Here is a 22184-nt window from a genome sequence, read left to right as displayed (position 1 = left end):
AATAAAGGAATGTTCTTTTATTCATCAAAAAAAGCAGAACTGTGCACTAGTTCTAGCAAATCACACTCCAGTTTTTCCCCTAATCATTTCTGGTATTGCCAAAATGAGTTCAAAATTTAATCCTTTTTCTCAGTGTCCTTACCACCCCTGCACTAATCTAATAAACAATCTCCCTTTTTCATTCATGTCAGTCATACTGAGCAACACAGTTTCAGGGCAGCTCATTTCCAGTTTGAGAGTGAATCACTTAGACTTACTTGATGAACACTATTTTTTACCCAGCCACAAACAAATTAAATAGGTATTTCATGCTGTCCCTGCTTCCCCAGCTGGCTTGTCAGAGTGCCACGCCAGACTATCAAAAGTATTAGTAAAATCAAAATATAACAAAATCCTGCTTCTTCTCCACCTACAACCCTTTCCAACCCACAGTGCAACACATTTCCTTTGCAGGTTTTCAGTCTTCCAGAACCTCTCTGTTCACTCATGCTCTCAAAACTTCACTAGGAGATTTTAAATTATTTCAGTCAATTCTTTAAATATTCTACAGGCAATTTTATCAAACCTAAACATCTACTTGTCCAAAGTACTCTTCAAACTGCTCCTCTCCTTTTGTATCTTAATTCTTAAGCCTTTTCCACGACAGTTAGTTGATCTTAGTGAAGACTGAACACTTACTGCCTCTTGGCATCATTAATCATCAGAGTAGCAAGCCACAGAAGCAGCAACCCTTCTCATCAGAGTAGGAAGCCAAATCCCTTGCTAGCTTTCTTTTTCTTGCTACCAATATGGCATTTTAAAACCCTACCTTACTCTCCTTCACATTCTTTCCTACTCATGGTTTGGCCTTACCAGTTTGTCCTCTGTTACCCATGCTGCTTAAGTTCCTTTGTAATCTGATCCCATTTACAGTTTCTATATACGGTTTTCCTTCTTTCTGATGTTTTTTGTCACTTTAGATTTTGTTTAGTTACCATATTTCTTACCTCTCTGCTCTGTTAGTGTGTACTTATCCTTTTAGTATGAATTCCTCAGGAATTGTCACCCTTTGCTTCCCTTCTTGTTTCTCACAGCATGTTACCTACCAATTCCTGTTTATTGTCATCACTTCCTTTTTTCCCTAATTCACAGCCTTTAGTTTGTTCTTCTCTCTCCTCCCTTTCCTAAAAGCTGCAAAGCCCCTGCAGTTCACAGTGGCAGCAGGGAACTGCACACTGGGACATGTAATATTCCCTTGTCTGTAAGAGTTGCCCCACTGCCTGCATTTCTGTTTCATCCCACCCTTCTGAAGGATGAAACAGCCTGTAGTGCTCAATCTGCCACACCCGCCTTGGCTAGATATCAACAGAGACCATAGTAACCAGAAAAACCCCACGTACAAACACAGAAGCCTTGAGTCACAGAAGGATTCTTTCCCTCAAATCTCAAACGGCATCCCAACAATAAAATAAAGTACTGATCCCATTTTTCTGCAAACAACTTCATGGGCCTGTTAGAAGGATGGATTCAACAACAGGCACAGAAACCTGCTGAGCTTTGTTCTTTTCATTTATGTTATGGATTTGATTTTTTCTTTTATGTACTCCAGCAATATGAAAGTCCATAAGACGCTTCTCTACCAGCTCAGTTGTCTCTGGGTCCAACCCTAACACCTCCTGCCCAAAAACATTTCCTTCATTCTGATTTTGCATAGGTTATGTGCATGTGATGACTGTTTACAATTTATTTTCATAAGGCACAGCTACGCTTACTTTTGGATATGGAGGTTACGGTTGCAACATCACTGCTGCAACTCCTGCTCTCTCAGTGTTTGGCTTTTTAGGCATTGATGAAAAATTAGGCAGAAAGAAGACATTTCACTAAACTGCCAGCAAAACCTTTCACATGCAGATTTTCAGCACAGGCAATCACCAATAACTCAGTCATTTTATCCTGACATAAGGTACAGAGAAAACTCAAGGCTAATAACAGGGACGGGCTGTTTTAGGCCATTCATTCCCATTTAGATGTTACTTTACAACTTACTATTTCTAGTTTTTCTCACTGTTTCTCATACTGACGGGGTCAGAATCATATTATTAAGCATGTAAAACATGCCTTCTGGTAAAAGGAGATTTTCCATTGTCTCTATGGAGGATCACTACGTGTCTCAGCTTGACAAACATTCGCACAAACTATCATGCTTCATAAATCCCAGCTGAGTATTTAACATGCTCTAGCTCAGTAACCTCTGTTAACAAGTAACTCTGGAAATACAAAAAAGCAGCATAAATTAATTAACAAGTACAAGTAATTTACAAACTATGCATGTTCCTGTAAACCTAACTCTTCAGTAAGTTCACGTAATTCTCACTCACCACGTCTTAAATACATTACGTTGCACGTTACACAGCAAAAGCTTTAACTAATGAATCTTATTCTTTAGAATTAAAAACATTCATCCTGTTGGGCAAATGATGACACCTCATTACACACAGAAGCTTGTCTGAAAACAAAGGGGTTTTTCCAACTTATATGCTACTTATTCTTTCGAAATCATTCTAGCACCAACACAGAAAATACTTTTCAGAACCTCTCACAATTAAGGTATAAGGTTTCTCATACACTAACACATACAGCAATGTCTGGATAGCAAACCCTGTAAGAAAACACCTCCTGCCAATTCATACTACATCTTTATTAGCAATGCCTGGATAAATATGCATGGCAAGAGTCACCCATCGTTGCAATCACTAATGATCAAACTATTCGTGCAGCGAATTTAACTTGTCCGTCTATTATTCCCATAATTTCTTTTTTGCTGTTGTTGACACAGAAAACTCAACAGCTCCAATTGCACACAAGCCATTGTTACCTTCTGCAGCCATTTTCAATCATGGTGAGGATCTTTCCGATATTGCATCTCCACAGAAAGTGTGTCAAGGCTTGGTACAGTGCACAAAAACAGCTTTAGTTACTGCTTTGTGTTTTCCTGGCAATGGAAACTTATTCTCTCCTGGTGACGCATGCTATTTTTTTTGGGTTGTGCTTGCTCACACAAAGCTTACCTGTAGCAGTAACCTCCCCCTTGCAAACATTTAGTTGTTTTCTTTCCACTATATTAAATGTAATTAACTTAATTCCTGCACCAAAATATTGGTCGTAAACAATCTCCCTTCCTATACAATACATGTAGATTCTGAAATACTGTGCCAAGTTCAAAATATCTTTAAATATATGCACACTTTCTCCTTCCCTCCAAATACCCACAATGCTTATTTACCCAAATACCTACTAATACTTCTTTTCCCTTAGTTATATGAAAAGCACAATAATGATGGGAGACAAGTTCCACTGCTAAAGTGTTTCTCTAACAGACAACTGCCCAAGAATCACTCAGATATCAAAATTCCACTTCCAGTAATATTAGAATAGTAAATGTTTTATTATCCATCAGAGGGCAAACACTCTATTTCTTACACAAAGCAAAAATTACATTATAGCAATTTTTAAAAAACATGCCTCTATACAATAAGGTCCTCTCATGGAGCTAATTCAGAAACACACATCACTATAAGTATCATATTGAGCTGCTGCCAGAGAACCAGGCTGAATTGTTAATTTAAGGCAATTGCAGAAGTATTTGACAGACAGGTAATACCTTTTACACTTAGGTACTTGAATGAACTTGGCCTGTCAGATTAAACATCCCTAATAAAAACTCTGTCCTCAGCCTGTCCTGTGTCTCCACCATCCAATTTCCAACTCAGTTCTACCGGCACAAGTGTTTGCCCATTGAACCAGGGGACCTGTCTGCCTAAAAAAGCATTCAAACAAAATAAAAACTTTGTTTTTCAGTCAGATGAGTTTCTCAGAGCAGTTAATCCCCTGCTTTTGCTGTCACCATGCAAGGAATTGATGGGCATAATTAAGCCAGCTTAGGCAACAGTGCCACTGAATGCGCAGTCTAACCAGGGTAGGTATTCAGTGACAGATAAACCATTTTCTGGGCACTAATATATGCAGTAATTATGTAATTTAAAGAAGATTTTGCATGCCTGGAGAGATGCTTGGTTTTTTCCTTCAACTGCAACAACTGTTTTGATAAAACCTCCAGTCCTCCTTCAGTCATGGACTAAGCTCAGCTATAAAAATAGCACTTCATATTTTATCCTAAGATTGTTGTGTTCCTCAATGAAAATGTTAAAGATTCATGTTCTTATTGTAAAAAGCTGCATTTGCTTCTCTCTGATAACTTGCTTTCTCTCTGAGTCTGAACTGAGCCACACATGTAGCAGCACCTTTGGACACATGTCTTCAAGACTACATCGTCTTTTACAGGGTAGTTTCCTTATTCCTGGCCCTTCAGATTTTTGCTTACATATTTGTTCACAGAAAACAAATGACTAACAGATTATATAACCTGACTAGAAAAAAAAATGATGGGCACATATTAAATGCTAAGAATTTTGCATGAGGAAATACACAGTGTGCTCAGCACCTTCTGTTTGTTTGTTTGTTTTTTGTTTCCCTTATTAAGTATAAAAGCATAGAAAATGTAAAGATATATTTAAAAGACTGGAAAATATTAGAAGTTAGTAATTCACTACAGCATTTGTCCTTTTTCCTCACTGTATCCAGTCTGATACAGTGCCATACCTGTTCCTGATAACCACCGTTTACTCCGGCTTCAACAGCTCCCAGTGTCAAGCATTATTCTGTGTGCTCAGAAGACAGAGACAGCCACATATTTTCACAAGCCTGGAATTACCAGTTGCTTGTCTGGCTTTTAACGTTGAGAAGGACAAAAACAGACAGGTTGAAACTCATGCAAGGCTCACTGAACTCTATGTTAAAGCAGAACAGAAGCAGGAAATAAAAGCCAGTACAGTTAGAGGAAGAAAAGGAAAAGACAATTTGTTTTCTTTTTAAAACTTTGGCTTTCAAAAGAAAACAACAAAAGCTGGCTGGTTTAGGTTTGTTTTGGTTCTATACCAAAACTTTTTCATCTGTTCAAATGCACTCCATCACACTCAAAGCCTCAATCTTCTCTACAGGCTGTGAAGGCTTTGAAACTGTGTGATGCTTTCAACTAAGGCATCTACATTAACTGTAATACATTAACAGAAGAGTTACACAAGCGATAAGGAAAAGATCATTATAGCAGGGTAGATTTTTCAGTACCTCACATTGCCCTCAGACTCTCTACTTTTAACAAATAAAAAGCTAAAATTTAAATGTCATTTATACTGCCTTACAGTAAGAGCAGTGTGAGAGCTGGACTATCCATACAAAATATTTTCTTTCTCATGAGGACAAATCCCAGGTAGGATATCTCTATGCTTCTGTTGCCAGGTGACCTTTCTGAAAAGGAACATTGGCCAGGATATCTCAGCTCGTCAGAATTCCCACCACATCCACTACTCCTGCCTGGTGGCATAGATTAAATCAGTCTCTTATCATGTTTACTTATCTTCAATTCCCAACTTCTCCAAATTCAGTTCCTGACCCTCAAAAATTCTTGTTTCCTCAAATGCACAGAGCTTCCAAGTGTCTGACATAGTCATGTTCACCTTCCTATGGTCCTCAGATCATTACTTTCTTAGGGCATGAAGAAGCAGCTCCAGTTGCTGTATTACCTTGTTTGTTCCACCCCTTCTGTTTTCCCTCATGCTTCCACTTTGCACCTTAACAAGCTTCCAGTTAGCAACTCTTCCTCTATTTCTACAGTGGCCCAACTACATGGACCAGAGTACTTCCTGGTTCCTCAGAAATCCCTCATCCATCACACTTTATTTGATTATTTTCACAGTTTACAGACAGCACACCCATGCCATCACTCATATCCAGCTCAGTTGCCCAACTCAAACAGAGCCAGCAGTGTACAAGACTATTTTCCCATAGCGACTCCTACTTGGTAAAATAAATTTCCTATTTTAGGACCATCTAGAAGCTGTGGTATTTTGGGAGGAACAAAATATTTCTGTGAGAAGGAAAACTGAAACACTTCCAAACCAAGTCCGTTCTCTTCCTTACCTTTCTCAAAGACCGCTTCCCTGCTCAAGATGGTCTCGTTATCTCTGATCACTTCTCCCCTTACGGTGACCCGTGCTGGGCTGTCCGGCAGCAGAGCCACCCCGACAGTCAAGTTTGCTCCAGGCCTGATGTTCCAGGGAGCTGCCACAAGGAACGTCGGTCTGGAAAGTCCAAACGGGCAGGGGGAGAAAGGGCAGAGAGTGAAACACACTTTCAAAAAAAGGAACCGCGTCCCCATAAAGACGTGTTACACACGTTGCCAAGCCCTTCTGCCGCTCTCCGCGGCGGAGCTGGAGGTGATGCTCAGCCCGGCTGCGGCGGGCGCGCAGGGCGGTGCGCGGGCAGCGCTGCTCTGCCCGCTCTCGGAGCGGCTGCCAGGCGGGCGCCGGGAGCCCGGGGCGCCCGCGCAGTGCCGCACGGCAGGGAAGGAAGGTGAGGTGCCCCGCGCCCCCGCCCGTCCCTCCCAGCCCCACGTACCCGGCCGCCGCCGGGCTGCAGAGGAGGAGGAGGAGGAAGAAGCGGACATCGCCGCCGGACCGCGCCATGGCTCTCGGTGCGCGCTGCCCGGTGAGTCCGCCGCTGTGCGCAAGGCCGGGGCCGGGGCTGTGGCCGGGCGGGAGGCGCCTTGGCGGGCGGGGGAGGGAAGGGAGAGGCCGGCGCTGCCCCAGCGCCAGGCACGCTCCGCCGGCGGCAGCCGCAGGAGCACCCGCGGGGCGTTCCCGGGGCCGGCCCGGGGCGGGCGGCCCGGCGGCAGCACATCTGTCTACACGGAGATACCCACGGGTGTGTCCCACCGCCCCTCAGGCAGCGCGCCCGCATCCCGGGGCTGATGCAGCTGGGAAAGGGCTGGGAGTCCCAGAGCCCAACACCATAAAAAAGCAGCATCGAAAGCAATGTTTGCTGCCTGCTGCTCCGAGCAGAGCGGTAGCCTGTTGCGGAGAGCTGCCCGGTCATCGACTTGGAGAGACCCGGAGAGCAGGCAGAGGCGAGTCGGGAACGGTTCGGGTCTGAACAGGGAGAAGGATGCTGGCAGAAATTCAAGGAACCTCGCAGCTACTTAAATGTGAACCGATTGGTAATACAGCTCTGGCCGGACTGTCCTCTGTGCCCAATATTTGAAAAATAAGATCATACCTATTTATAAATCTTAACCTACCTTCAGAATTCAAAAAGTGCACTGAAGCAACTTGGTTAAGGTTCTGTTCCTTTAGCATGTTTATTATAGCTGTGTAGACTAGACACATCTAATGTTTGATTTGTCCAAATTCTTTCATTGCAGGAAAAGTCTAAGACATTTAGAAATTATAGCCAATTCTTGATGTGTACCTCTTCAGAAGTGCCGGAGTGGCATCCTCTGCATTGTTGTACACAGCCAAATGCAGTCAGTGTAGTCCTAAACAGAAGCATCACGCTATGTTCTTATGAAAATCAGATATGAACAGTAATCTACATAAGCACTGTGCTCTAATTGTATGCCAGGCAGTCATGCAGTCTTTTCACATCTTTTACATTTGCTTTTCTAGATTTTCATACCTCTGTTGATTTTTTTTTTTTTTTTTTTTTTTTTTTTTTTTTTTTTTTTTTTTTTTTGGAGCATCAATCTTTGTGGTGACAGAAGAGAAGAGAGGGTGCCACATCTGTAGACTAGGGAATGGGGATGATAGAACAGCAACCAAGTGATGCTTGCAAAGTTAGTCTTGGCAGCTCCTCACCTGCAAAAGGTTCATGATAAGGGAAAGTTTGGGAGATGTTTGTTGTTGGTTTTAGTAACTCCTTGTTACATGTCAGAAACAGCCAGGGAAGATGAACAGTCACTGCCACTCATTTTCTTGGCAACTGGGTAAAAGAGCTTACAAGTAGCTCTGCATCCCAAGAACCCCCGCCTCAGATGGCAAAGCGACACGTAGCACACGTCTCCATTCCCTGGCACTGAGCCAAACTGGCACTCCACGATACCTACCAATAGTAATCAGCTCTCTCAGTCTCCAAAACAAGGAGGACAAAGGTGGTCACATCCCAACTTCCTATCAGGTATGGTCCACGCTAACCCCCAATCTGCACCAAAAATTGTTCAAGAGAACACCATAGCCAGGGCAAAACTATACCTCTTGAGGGTAGAGACAATACATTTCCAATCCCAAGAACATTTGCTGGCACTATTCATTAGCGTGAATGTAGCCCAAAAGTTCCCTAGTGAACTATCCTTGCAAATGTCACAGATTTTGCCCAGTTGTGCAACAGTATTGTAGATTCCTGTCTTCCCTTTATTTTCTTTAGGGCTTTGCTAGTTTAAGATACTTTGGTAAATGTATTTGACCTCTTCTTCTACAAAAATGGCCAATAAAGGAATTCTACAGCAGAAAGTAAGAGAATAAATGGATTGTCATATTAGGGTTCCTTCTGTCCTGAATAGATTTAGAACAGATAAGAAATGGAGGAACAGAAATGGTTATGTTCCATTCTATAACAACATACAAGCTCCATTTCTCACATGGATCCATGCACTCAGAGACGTTTTCATCATTTCATTTCCAAACTAGGATATACACTGCAGGTAGCGTGTAGAAGATTTTCCTGGTTAAACATTTAGAAATCAAGTGTGGTATGTAAGGATTCAGTAAGTTCCCAGGTAGCAGAAAACTTAAACACTTATTAGCACATTCAGACATCATTTCAAGAGTCGTGTCTTACCAGCATCTAAACGAGGTCTTGATTAGCAGCTCTGCAGCTGCTAATTTTCATTGTAATATACACTCTGGTTTGTAGGATTTGAAACACTGCTTCAAATCCTACATTCTTTTATCAAATGTGGTCCTTCTTTGGTGCTGAACACTACCTACTGTACCTGAACAGTGAGCAGTTTTACTGTGTGATGGCTCCCTCTCCCACTCTCCATTCAGCGCCTCCCAGCTCTGCAATCCAAGCCCTATTCTGCAGCCTGTGCTATACAGTGCTTTCTGGAGAGAAGTTTACAACTATTGCAGCTCATTTCAGTGGCCCTGTTTGCAGCACAGCCCCACAGCCCCAGAATTGGGTATCAATACAGTATATAGATAAGAAACTATGGAGCATGGGCAGATAAGAAACAGAAAACTTTCAGCCCTATAGCCAGTATATATGCCTATATGCCTATAACTATACCATGGATCTCAAGCCTACTCTGCACATTTCTCTGCACACAAGGAATAAACATGGGTCATGAGTAATTGGAAAATTAGCACAATTAGAGAGAATTCAGCTACACTGCTATCCCATTCATGCTCACTAAGTGCTAAATTGTTTGTTCTGTTGGACTTGACTTGGATTTCAGGTAAGCATCACTGACCACACAACAGTACTGGTGGTAGGACTGTTACATTCCCGAGCACTCTGTTGATTTGCTAAGACATCTGTGTTTTAACTAAACAAAAGACCTTAGTTGGTCTACACATTCAAGACTATAGAAACAACCATTTTTCAGCATCTCAAACCTAAGTGTGTTTTAAATGCCTCTTTATGACAAACACCTGAAAGACTAATTTGTGTACAAAGATCACCATGCAAGGGAAATTTGATTTTGGACCTCACTTCTGCACGTTAGCAATAAATCTGAAGAAGTATAACCTAGCATGAAAGGATTTAATAATCTTCTACTGCTCCAAACTGCTCAAGTGGATAGAGTGGAGACACTATTTGAGAGGTGAAAGAGGTTGCTCTTGGGTTCAGCATGCCAGTCAGAGAAGCTAGTTCCTTCTCTGTTCAATGTTCACATTTTGGAGTTACACAAGCATTACAAGACCCAAGTTGTACATCCGTCTGTGAAATATCATCATTATAAAAATTCCACTTTTACCACCTTCACTGCTACCCAGAAACCTTATTTTGCTAACCCTTCATGATGTCTGACAGACAGAGCCAGTAAAGGCTGCAAAATCTACCTATAGCAGTGGCTGTGCTAACAACTATACTGTTACCTGTTTCTATACAACTTAAAGTCTAGCTTGAATATATGTACCAGTACCAGCAGAAATCACACCTCTGAGTTGCAGCCTAAGTATATTCTAAATAGAAATGTGTTTAAGTAAATACAAAAAACCAGAATGGTTTCTTAATGAGTCCAGCAAGCAACTTTGGCTTTGGTCAATTGGAAGGACCTCAGCACCTAGCAAGCTCTAGTAATTGTATGAAGATTGGCTGGAAACACATGCATAGCAAGTCTGCTTTTCCCTAATTTCTTGTTAAAAACTACTGTTGTGGTAAATGTAAAAAACTAAGCACTACAGTACTTAAAATATTGGAGGAAATCTCCACAAGAATTACAGCAGTGAGTACTAGAATGGTCAATGCCCTGTGTCTGCTTTTAGCATTAGACAGTGAATTTGGATGGTCTGATATTCAGCTGGATTCAGCAGGCATTCCAGATTGTGGGACAAACAATATGTTTCCATGAAATGAGGCAAATTCGGGGAAATCTGAAGAATTTCAGATTATGTGGAATGTTATGTGGAAATTTGAATCAGAAGACCACTACAGCCTCTTCCAGCATAATATTCTCTCTTCAAAAGCTTAGCCAGTTGCATTATGCATCACTGAACTCAAGACCTGCAGCAGAGCTCATTTAAGGGATGGATAAATCTTTTAATCAGCCTCAGTAGGCTTTGGATGAGGTCCTAGAAGAAACTGTGATTCAGCAGTTCATGGAACTAGGAAGGATGCAATAGTCTGTTTTATCACTCATAGTGAGTGGACAAGAATTAAAGTGAATACTCAAAATAAGTGGGTGGAAGACCATTTGTGATAGCAGAAAGACACATTCCTTGCTTGGATGTCAGCCTGAAGATTTTGTGTTTGCTGGAAAGCACTGACAGAAGCATAGGCTATAAAGCTCTCCCAGAACACCTCTGATGCTGTTTCTGATGATGGAATGTGTCATAACTTTTTACACTACACTGTCAATGGGTGTGCCATGCACTGAAACTTGGCCTGAGCTATCAGGGTGGAGCTTTATGAAAATCTGGTCTGAACTACAATTCAGACCTTTTTCTCCTATTAGCTGAAGACATCTCCCTTGGTGAAAAATGTTATTTATAAATCCTTTTCCAACCTGAACTGTTACTGCAGCCAGAGTGGGTAGGATTCACTTGATCAAACGTGGACTGTGCAATTGTCTATAACTGTTTATTTCCATTCACTGGATGGACAATGAAGTAGGCACTTTTGGAACAGATTTGTATGACTCATTAAAATACCAACCTTTGAATGAACAGACATTCAAAATTGGCCTTCTAAACGAATCAGGTTAATCCTCATTCTTAAAGCACCAATTTATATTACATTTCTAAACAGGAAATCAAGACAAGGAGTTGAAATATCTTGTTATCTCCAGAGCATGTAAGATGACTACATCTTAAGAGTCCTCACTGAGTATTCAGGGAATTGAACCTAAAGAAAGACATTAATGTTTACAAGCTTTGGACCAAGCACTATTGAAGGTATCAGATTTTGTTCAAAGACTGGCGTAAAAACAAGAAAGCTATGTCCAAAAAGGAAAAAATAAAACATAGAAAAATCTTAAGATCTTGGAATGATATACTTACATTTTCACAGTATTATAATTTTAAAATATCTGTACACTTTTTAAAAATACCCATAAAAATATATGTGATCAAATTAGCTCAAACTATATTATTGCATTATATGTAGTGTTATATATGAACTTTGAAAAGCCAAACAAATGAAGCACTGTCTTTTAGGAAAGGTTCTTGTAGAAGGATCTCATAGTTGAGACTTCATGAAGTTTTGAGAGATTCACTTTTAAAAATGAGATTCTGAAAAAAAGGGAATCCAAGAAGGAGTGACAAAATTATACTAAGGGAAATGTGCAAGTCTGAGGAACAAATCTACACATGATACACATAGGAATTCCTCAGCAGCAAAGATAATCCTCAGTTACCACGTTCCCTGGTCCTTTTGAACTAACTAAGTAGTGCAGAAAGAACATAATGGAAAGAAAATGAGGACCTTGTCCCCTGTTTTTCCCAGGACAGTAGCACTCAGCAGCTGATCTCACAGAACTGTAAGGAATTACTACAAAATGACCCTATGTTCTTGTTGCTGATGCGCAGAAGGTCCTCCAAAGTGTGAGTGAATGGGGTAGTTGTAATAGGATTTTATGTGTAGCTTCAAATTTCCGCTGTAGGCAGCCTCAAAGGAGACTCTTGGCTTTACAGCAATCAGTGGCACTGAAATCACTGCCTTTAGAGAGGTCAGGAATCAAAATTGTATCCTCCACCTCACTCAAATCTCTGTAACTTTAATAAAGAACTGAGGGGGTTTTTCATTATTTGCTCTATTGAGTCCCTTAACTTTGAGTGATATACTGCATCCTATCCCATATATACATGTAGAACATTTAGGAAGCAATCTCATGTAGTGCCATTATTTTATTTTAGAATTACTCTCTGATTGTAAAATGTTCAACCATATACAGTAGGGGCATGTTAAAACACATGCAAACATGCTCTTGCTGTGAAAGGAAGAGGAGTTAAAAACATATAAATGATGACAGGTTGTCCTCAAAAATCTATTTTCCTACAGCAGTATTTTTTATAATTGTATGTGATGAAATTCCATTTACCAAGTTTCATTAATCATTTTACCTTAGTATCCTTATTCCCTTTGCTCTGAGGGTCAGTGCAACCCCTCTTTATTGCAAATACAGCTGAAACAGCCAAGAAAAATAGTATTCTTATTAAATAATTTAGTGTGAATTAACACTATTCGATTTTAAACAACATAAGAATTCCCTGAAGATTCAATTATCTTAAACTATGGCCTATAATTAAACTGTAAATTTCAATTACAGGTTTTTAAAAAGGAATTTCTAAACCCAGTGTTTCCATAATGTCATAGGCTAGAATATCACAGCACTCTGGAGTACGTGCATTCATTCACTGTAATTTCATTTTAAATTAAGGACATAAAAACTGGCAGATTTTTTAGTGAATGTGTGTTTCTGTAATAGCTTTTATTTCATTCATGTACCCATAAAAAAGGGAAGGTTAGTACAGCAGTCTGTTTTATAGACCAGTGTTTCCCTGTAGGCAGAGGCAGCTTTCTTTCAAAAGCAGACTCACCTGAGAGCAATTCATAGTGTAGACAAAACTAATTTCTCACATTTTACACTAAAGTAAATCAAGGTGTGGAGACAATGCCCTAAAACAACAGACTAAAGAGATGCCTATTTTAATTCATTAGTCAGAGAAGACTGGGAGGAGCCTTCATAGCACTTGTTTCTTTCATAGAAAGAAAATACCAGGTGCTGATCTATGGTGGAAAGTGTAACAAGAACTAATGGTCAGGCAATTAAAGTCAGTCAAATGCAAGTTGGAGATGAGGCACATACTGTCAACAGAGGTTCTTTTCCTGAACACACTACTAAGGAAAAGCTGTGGTTTCTGTTTCTTTTTATGTCTTCACATGAAACCTGAATCCCTTTTCAAAAGCCTAAACCAAGCAATGAGGCTAAATAGAGGGTCAGCTTCTTGAAATTCTGTATTCCATAACACAGAGATCAGGCTAGGCAATCTCCAAGCAGCTTGGCAAAAATCTGTGAGATTGCTCTCTCTCTTTGAGTCAAGGGACCAAAATCCTTTACAGATGAATGTAGAAAAGACAGAGCAGGGATCTGCTCCCAGGGAAATTAAATAGAATTGTCAAGAGGAAAAGAAAGGCATTTCTCAATGGTGTAGACTATACTATTTCAGTTCTGGTTTCCTCCATCTTGTCACATCCAGAAAAGGTCAACACTGAAAAAAGAAAAGAAGACAGGATTAGAAGCAGCTGTTAAAATGAAAAGTTGTAGGATGTGATCTCTTGCAGGACAACTCTTTTTCATTTTAAAAATAAAACCCAAACTTTTTGCTTGGAAATCGTTCAAAAGCTAAAACTTTTTTTGTGACATTTAAGTTAAGTTTGTATTTTTTTTTTAGTCTAAAAATAGAAAAAAGAAAACCAAGAAATCTTTCCCTTTCCAACCCACTCCACTATGGTATCAAGACAAAATAGTTAGAGGTATGTAGACCTTAATTATATATGTTAAATCTCTTTGAAACTCCATTCTATTTTAGGTGACATCTATTTGACAATCACATAACATGACAGTCAACCTCATATTACACAAATTGCTCCTTACAGAATCAGTCCCTATAGTAGCTAAAATGGCTTCTATAGACAGAGTGATTAAGAATTAGCTTCAAAATACGGTATTTATAAAACTTGCACAAAACTCTGTGTTTAGTTTTGACACAGGTAAACATCAGTTATCTCTCCCTGAGGACTAACTCTTACCACACACTGCCTACAAGAAAGAAGGGAGGGTGAGGAGTCCAATCTCAGCAATTAAGAAGGCACTGAGTAAAGGTTTCACGTTTCAAGTCACCAAATACGCCACAGTCTAAATAAACTTAGCCCTTGAGTAATGCCACTATAAGGTATTCATTCACACTGTCCAAAAAGCAACTCTTTGTTCCACTGCCAACCGCCCACAGCAGCAGCCATGTTTATTTAAATGAAGAGGGTGAGGACGCAAGAGCTGCATCTTTCCAAACCTTGCTGTAACAACCAAATGTTTGGACACTGCTGTCATATGTCTGAAATTTGTTCTACATTGGACAACTTTCTAAGGTCTCCTGGCCATGTTCCATGTTTTAATGTTAAAGACTTACCCTGTGATTTTGCTGATCACTAACAGCAGTTTTGGGAGCCTTCCCCTTCCCCTTCCCCTTCCCCTTCCCCTTCCCCTTCCCCTTCCCCTTCCCCTTCCCCTTCCCCTTCCCCTTCCCCTTCCCCTTCCCCTTCCCCTTCCCCTTCCCCTTCCCTTCCCTTCCCTTCCCCTCCCCTCCCCTCCCCTCCCCTCCCTTCCCCTTCCCTTCCCTTCCCCTTTTTTCTTGGCAGCTGGTTACTTTGGATATTAAAAAACAAACTAACTATATTTAAAACACCTAGTGCACGTGATGTTTTTAGTTCTGAGACGGGTCACAGAATCACAAGACCATGGGAAAACTCAGAGCAGAGGACTCTGGAGGTTGTCTGACATAGCCTGCTGTTCAAAGCAAGATGAGTAAAAGCTTTTCTGAGGTCAGAAAAGGTTTCTTGGGGGTTGATCCAGAAAGGTCTTGAAAACCTCCAACGATTGAGACTCATAAGCTGATGGCTGGGTGACAGAGCTCAGGAGTTGGCAATGACATTTCTTATTATGTCTGAAACAGCTGTTACAGTTTTCCAACTGCACTTTACTTATGCTTAGTTACAATGCTTACACATTTTCATCTTAACTGACATTATGTAAACCACAACCAGGTTGTTGTTTTATTGACTGCAGGAGTCACTCATGTCCTGTTTCCCCTTCTCTAGTAAATAGAACTTTCAACAACAGGACACAGAGTTTTTATGCATAGTACAAAACACAGAATGAGATTTGGTGGTAAGGAAGTAGAGGGTCCTCTCTCAGCAGGGTATGGCAGTACAATAATGTGCACACCCAGGTACAAAATATTACGTGATAGGCACCAGGCCAGGATTTGATAGAACTGATCTTGTACATGGCCAGGCTGTTCCAAAAGTGATTCTGAGAAACATGGATGTGTTGACACCAACTGAGCTAAGTCAGGGTTTGCTCCCTGACATGGACCACAAAGTATATACATATTTTATATATCTTTAAAAGTTCTAGCCCTGGAGACATGCTCCCAGCAAACAGAAGGAAGGGTGTTTAAGGAACATATAAAAATTATGAAAGACTGCAGAAGACTTTTCCATGCTAGTCAGAAAGAACAGTTTCCCTACAGCTATCTGAAGTGCAGGGTAAGATAAAAACACAAGCCTCATGAAAAAACTGAGAGTTCACAACGGATGCATTGGCCTATTAGCTGGTAATTTTAAAGGCTGAATTTAAAAATATGTACCACTTTCCAAATTCTGAACTGTAGAGAGTGACAGCTGTTAAGTCATACACCAAAATCTTCCTGGGATTAACCTGGAAAATAACCTGGAAAAACGTCCCAGAAAGATATCCTGAGGTGGGCATGGACATGGAGCCAGTTTGCAGGAGGGAAAAGACAAGGGTTTTTCAAAGGCTCCATCACTCCACAGGAGGATAAGGCAGGGCTTGCAGTGAGGTACCAGAGGCTCCCTGATGCTGGTATCTCTGAGGGATGGCTGCCTTCCACAGCCAAAGAATATTGCAGCAGCTTCTGTGCCCAGCAACCATGTAGCACATAATAATTACAAAAAGGCTTCTCAGCTGCAAGTAACCCAGATGAGACATAAGCACTGCTGTACAAATAGGTTCAGCATTTTAAAAGCTAGCTTAATGGGGCCCACCTCCTTTTCTCCTTCCCTCTCCCTCTCTTTGCTTCCTTCTCTTCCTTTTCCTCTTTATTTCTCATTTGTTTTGTAATACTACTATTGCATTTTTATGTAAAGCTTTTATGTACATCCTCTAGGTGTAATAGCTAGATAACTGCCAACATTTGCAGAATAAAAAGCAGGTCAATTCTGTTATGAAATGTTATCATCATGAATTTAGGCTTAATTTTCAAGAATGGAATGACAAATTTTGGTCAATGTTGTAAAAAAGTGCTTTAGTAGAAAGACACCACATTTACTCCTTCAAAAATTGACATTTTTTCAAATCATTGTCAAAGGAGAAGTGTCTTTATTATGGCAGGCAGCTTTGTTTCTTTTTGCTAGGCACACCTAGATCTCCGGGTTGATGTTCCCGGAGATTCCCCTCGGGGCGGCCGTTCCCCGAGGTGCTGAAATCTTCCCCCAGGGTTGCTGTTCCCTGGGTATTTCCCTGGGGTTGCTGTTCCCCAAGATAATAAGGTTTTCTGTCTTCTCTTTGCCCTGAGCGTTTCACACCGAAGGCAGAGACGACACTGTGAGTCCAGCAGCTCAGGTTATCAAGGTTGCTTATTTCATATTATCTAACAGTTCTTGTTCGGCTTTGCAAGGTGTCCGCAGCAAAGCAAGACACGCCGTTGGACTGGCGCTGGGCTGCCCTGGACTGGGCCGGATCAGAGAGCCCCGTACCTTATGTACCGTGTCCCCGACCCAACCACAGTCTAAGACGTATTTATTGTTTACAGAACATTACCAATACTAACTTGCTACGCTAACATGTCAGTTCTATTCTAAACCAATCTCTAAAGTCCAAATCAGCAAAAGATGGGGGATGAGAACAAGAACAAGGAAACTAGGGGCCACTCCCCAATTCCTCCATCTTGTCCTCTCAGCCCCGTATACTATGGATCCTAATCTCTATATTTATACTCTATGACAAACTACTATCTACTTCTAAATTCTTAGGATCTGTGATTCTTCCTTCATGTGAGCATTCACTTCCATGGATAGAAGCCAGAATCAGAGTCCTTCTGGGCTCTGTGGGAGGCTGACTGACCCCCTTGTACAGATCCCAGACCCCCCTGTACAGCCCCCTGACTCTCCAGGGCTGTCAGAGGGATCCCCTGGACTCCAACACCTAGATACCAAACATCTGAGAATATTCAGACCTACATCTTCCTTAGACACCTGCTGGTAAAAAATGAGTAGAGTCATCCTCTGTTTCCCAAACCAGTTTAAGGGATATCACACTGTCACACACATTTTGAAGCCTCCTAGATTGACTAGGAGAATGCCTAGTGAATGCAAGAGACTGACAGTGATTCAGTACCTAATTCACAGGTTCTTACCTTGATTGGCATATCAGGTTCCTTGGGCATAAAAAGCACATCGTCCTGTCCTTCATGATGCGTTCCATCCAGATTTCTGAGATCTCTGAAAAAAAAATTTACTTAGTTACTGACAACAGAACTATGATTTTCAGACTCTCTCACTTTATTGTGCATAATTTCACATATCAGCACTTCTAAGACTGAGTCTTTGCCAATAGATTTTTTTTAAGGTTTTACCATTAACTTTCACTACAGTTTGCATTCAATTAAGAAAACACTTTAGTGAGAGCTGCAGCATGTTCTTTGGCGGTTCCACGCTTTGACAAATCCAGCTACCAATCAACTTCCCATCAGGAACAGATCAACACTACTGAGACAACCTGTGAGATACCAGCATATTTTATCTTCATATTTCCATCTTTCATGACAGGATAATTCAGAATTTTTTTTTTTTTTTTTTTGCCACATATCCGAACAGTCTCAACAATGCAGCATTATAATGCAGCACTAATGGGGTGGAAACTCTTGAAAGAATCATTCTAACCTGGCACCAGGCAGGTATAAAGACATGGTTTTGCAAGACTGAGCCACACTGCTGAAAGAAGAAGTCAAACATGACTCTCCACTAGTAAAATTCCTTAAAAGCTAATGTTTCCATGGGTAGGTATGTGCACAGGGAGAGGTTAAGTATTTGCTGGGGATTCAGAAAAAAGAAGCATTTTGTGAAAAAGGCATATTGTATGTGTGGCTCTACGCAGATATTTACTATATGTAATCTGATAGAAAAGTTATACTATATTAACATTAGAATAATGTAGTGAATGTAGTTTTGTAATTAACAATAAGTTATAGTACAATAGAAGCTGTGTATGTGTGTTATATTTTTTTTGCTCAAGAAGAAAAATTCCTCAGCACAGAGATAACATTCACAGAGGCCCCTAAACCTTACAGAGGCCTCTAAACCTTCTAGTGAAGAAGAATTTATGGCCTCTTATCCACAGAACCTAACTTTCTCAAGGACGTATGCTCTCATGCGTTCTTTTAATTAACAGAAAGCTTTTGTGACAAGAAACAGCTGAAAATTACTTGTTTTACGTAAGATATGAATAATCATAAACTGAAGGCTTAAAAAAGAAGACTTCTTTTTGTTCTGGGCCCTTCTCCTTCCTAGCCTTTGTCTGGGAGGGAGGGGGGACAATAAGCCCGGGCTACCTTCTTTGCTCTTGTTGCCTCATTATTTGTCCTGTCTCTGAAAACTTTAAAAAGTTTTATTATTGTATTAATATTTTTGTAACCAATTTTTATTCTTTATTAAATATTCATAAATTTCAAAAAGCGAGTGATTGGCGTTTATCACAATTTCTTCTCAGAAAGACCATAAAGGGATAACACATCCATAGTACATAATTCAAATGTGGAACTCCTTGCCACAAGGGGCATGAATACTGGATTTTACATGGATTCACATGGCATAAATTCTTGTCTAAGAAATGTCAGGGACTATTCAGAACAGAGGTACCACATCCTGCTCAGGAATAGCCTGAGTCACCAGTCAGTGTATTCAAACATTCAGAGACTGTTCAGAGGCCTTCCCTCAGCATTTGCTATTGACTGCTGTGTGAGACAGGGTGCTGCGGGGAGGTGAACACTGGTCTGACACATCATAGCTATTCCTCTGTTTTTATGAGTCGAGAGACAAAATAACTGCCCTTCGTGGTGAGCACTCCAACATCCCTTAGTAGTCCACAGTGAAGTTTTTAAAGCCATTAACCCAGAAAATACAGAACTAATCTACAAAGCTTGAATATCCTGAAGGATATTCATGGCTTCTATACATAAGGAAACAACTATAGTTAAAAACAAAGATCCCACAAAGTTACAGTGCCTTGTCTTGCCTGAAGTTCAGCGTGCACTGCAATTACTAAATGCCACTAAGAGAGGAGAAATATGAGACCATGTTTCCATGCACAGATGAGTGTTCTGAAAAGAGGCCAGTTGTTTAATAGGAAGTGTCCAGCATCACTGCCACATCCATTTGTTTTAGAAAGAATACCTATAAATGAGGGAGTCTAGACTCCTGTTACTGTAAGGTTACCTGTACTTCCAGTCTCTACGTCCACTGGCTAATATAATTTAGGCAATACAAAGCCTAAGCTTCTTCTCTGAATCTAGTTCAGCACTGCCATATAACCCAGACGAGTACTTTGTAGAGGACACAATACATGCCTTCCTTTCTTCCATTTGAAAGCAATGCTGCTAATTGAGGAAAGTCCCAGGCTTTCTGCTGCCACTGCCAGTGCCAAAAATTGCCCAGCATGGAATGCTTCTGCTAACAAACAATAAGAAAAGCAGATAGGATGGGTCTCCTCTCCCAGCATAAACCCCCAGGCAAGATTATCCACGGTGACAGAGAGCCCTGAGGCATTTGCAGCAGACAGAATATTTCCAGACAGATGAAAACACATTGTACTGCCAGAGCCACATGAGCCATTTCTGATTTGGTCAGCATCATCTTATGCATGATTAAGTAATGACTTTGTATTCAGCTTTACAGTAGGAGAACTGCCCAGCTTAAGGCATCCTAATTCTTTTCCTTTTTGATTGACTGCAACTTGCTCTCTTATGGGAAACCTGAGAAATGTTTCTCTTGGATGCATGAGTGTATTTTTTCTTGTCCAAACAATCTGATACCTTAACTTTATATTCTTCTATTTTGTAAATTATCATTCTAAAAACTAATATCCTTGTTAGGCATTTACAACATTAAAATGCTGTGTACTGTAGTGTGTATAAGGAGACAGACAAATCTTCACTCACTGAACTCTGTTTCTATTACTTTCAGTTATTTGAGAATAACTGGATGATTGTTATATTGTGAATATGATCTGTATTTTTCTGCTCCTTTCTTCTGTTTATGTTGAAAAAACAAAATTTCAAAAGTCACATTTCTTAAAAAGGTATAAATAAATAAAGGTATCGAATAAAGGTATCGTGTAATAGGAGTTTTGAAAAGACTGAAAAAAATGTGGAAACCCAAACCCAACTTTTTTATTATATCCTATAAAATGTAATAGGTTGACAGAAGAGGTATTATCTTGCTCCATGAGGAAATACTACCATTTAAGTTAGCATCACTTATCTATTTTCCCTGGCCACCTTCTTCATCTTCTAAGCCACTGGGTATAGGTAGAGTTAATCCGTTTAAAATGTATTCCTACATCATCACACCTGTATCCTGTCTGCACTGTTGAATGAATATGAGAGCTTGCCCAAAAGAAGCCATGGCATTGAGGAACAAGGCTGGATTTTCTCTCAAGACCCAGTGTTTCTTTTCCCAACAGGACTTCAGAGGAAAGAGAGCCACCTACTGCTCCATAAGAGACATGCTGCAGCATGTCTTTTTAGATGATTTGAAATGTCAGGATGGGATTTAGGGAAGGAAGTGGAAACCTCTGCTGTTTTCCTCTTTTATGCTCTGGAGTCAAGTGACAAGGGAAGCGGGGTACTGAGCAGTGCTGTCCACCACCTCCCCAGCCCAGCACAGAGCACAGCTGCATCCACCAATGGAAACAACCAGGGCAAAAGTGTTTGAATACAAACAACTGCCCTTTTTTGGAAATAAAAATACATAAAATCTGAAAATACTTCAAATCCTCCACATCAGGAAGGTGCATCACAAGTATGACACACTGGAAGAGCAGAACAACAGCCAGCAGTGCCTGGTAGGTTGGACAGAGGCAAACCATGCCTGTTTCAACACAACTACACACAAAGTCAGCCTCCAGGGTGTAAGGAATGACATCCTTATCCGCTGTGACAAAGGTAAGTGCTCCTCACACACTCCTGAGTCTGTATTCATGGGTGTCACCTTTTGCCTGTGGGGCTGAAGCTTCACAGTCAAGGTGCTTTTGGTGCAGTGCATCACTAAGATCCACTCCACAGTGAGGGTCTGAAAGATCCGAGAAGGAGACAGCAAGAGGAATCCATATTCCTTGTTAATGCAAGGGGTTTGGGCACTATCCTGTATTGACAGTGTAGGTAGATTTAAAATACAACTTGCCTTAGGAAGAAGAAATAACAGGTTAAAAAAAAAGGGGGGACTTCTAGAAAAAGCTTTGTCTATCATTCCAGGCACTGCAGCCCCTCGTCCTCCCTGTGTTATGATGAGAGGAGTCTATGGAGAGCTTGGGGATCAGCCTGTGGATGGAAATGATCACACTTGAGATCCTGTGCGTGCTGCACATAGTCCTGGCCCATACAGCCCTACACTTCCTTCCTCATGGGCTGGGTGCTAGGGTCTCTGGTGGTATGTGCAGAAATGCCAAGAAGAGTACAGCATGTGTGAAATGCAAAGCTAAAGTCTAAGTACCACAAACCAAATCATCACCACCATAAAATGATGCAAAGTATGTATAATACTTGTTTTGTCTTTCTGTTTTCTTCCCCTAATTCTGG

At 40.8% G+C, this 22184-nt stretch overlaps 1 protein-coding gene across 1 annotated transcript in view; it reads right to left on the bottom strand.

Moving 5' to 3' along the window:
- Positions 1-8350, bottom strand: part of CD109 (CD109 molecule) — a 71953-nt gene extending 63603 nt beyond the window's left edge. Inside the window, exons 1-2 of the mRNA XM_063389478.1 lie at positions 6493-8350; positions 6016-6176 (exon numbers count right to left, since the gene is read on the bottom strand). Of these exons, the coding sequence (XP_063245548.1) occupies positions 6016-6176; positions 6493-6560 (229 nt within the window). The 5' untranslated portion in view covers positions 6561-8350. The remainder of the gene's footprint in view (positions 1-6015; positions 6177-6492) is intronic.
- Between the last annotated feature and the right edge of the window lie 13834 nt (positions 8351-22184).

The sequence above is a fragment of the Prinia subflava genome, chromosome 2 (genome assembly GCF_021018805.1).
Source record: "Prinia subflava isolate CZ2003 ecotype Zambia chromosome 2, Cam_Psub_1.2, whole genome shotgun sequence".
NCBI lineage: Eukaryota > Metazoa > Chordata > Aves > Passeriformes > Cisticolidae > Prinia > Prinia subflava.
This window is presented reverse-complemented; position numbering and strand designations above follow the sequence as displayed.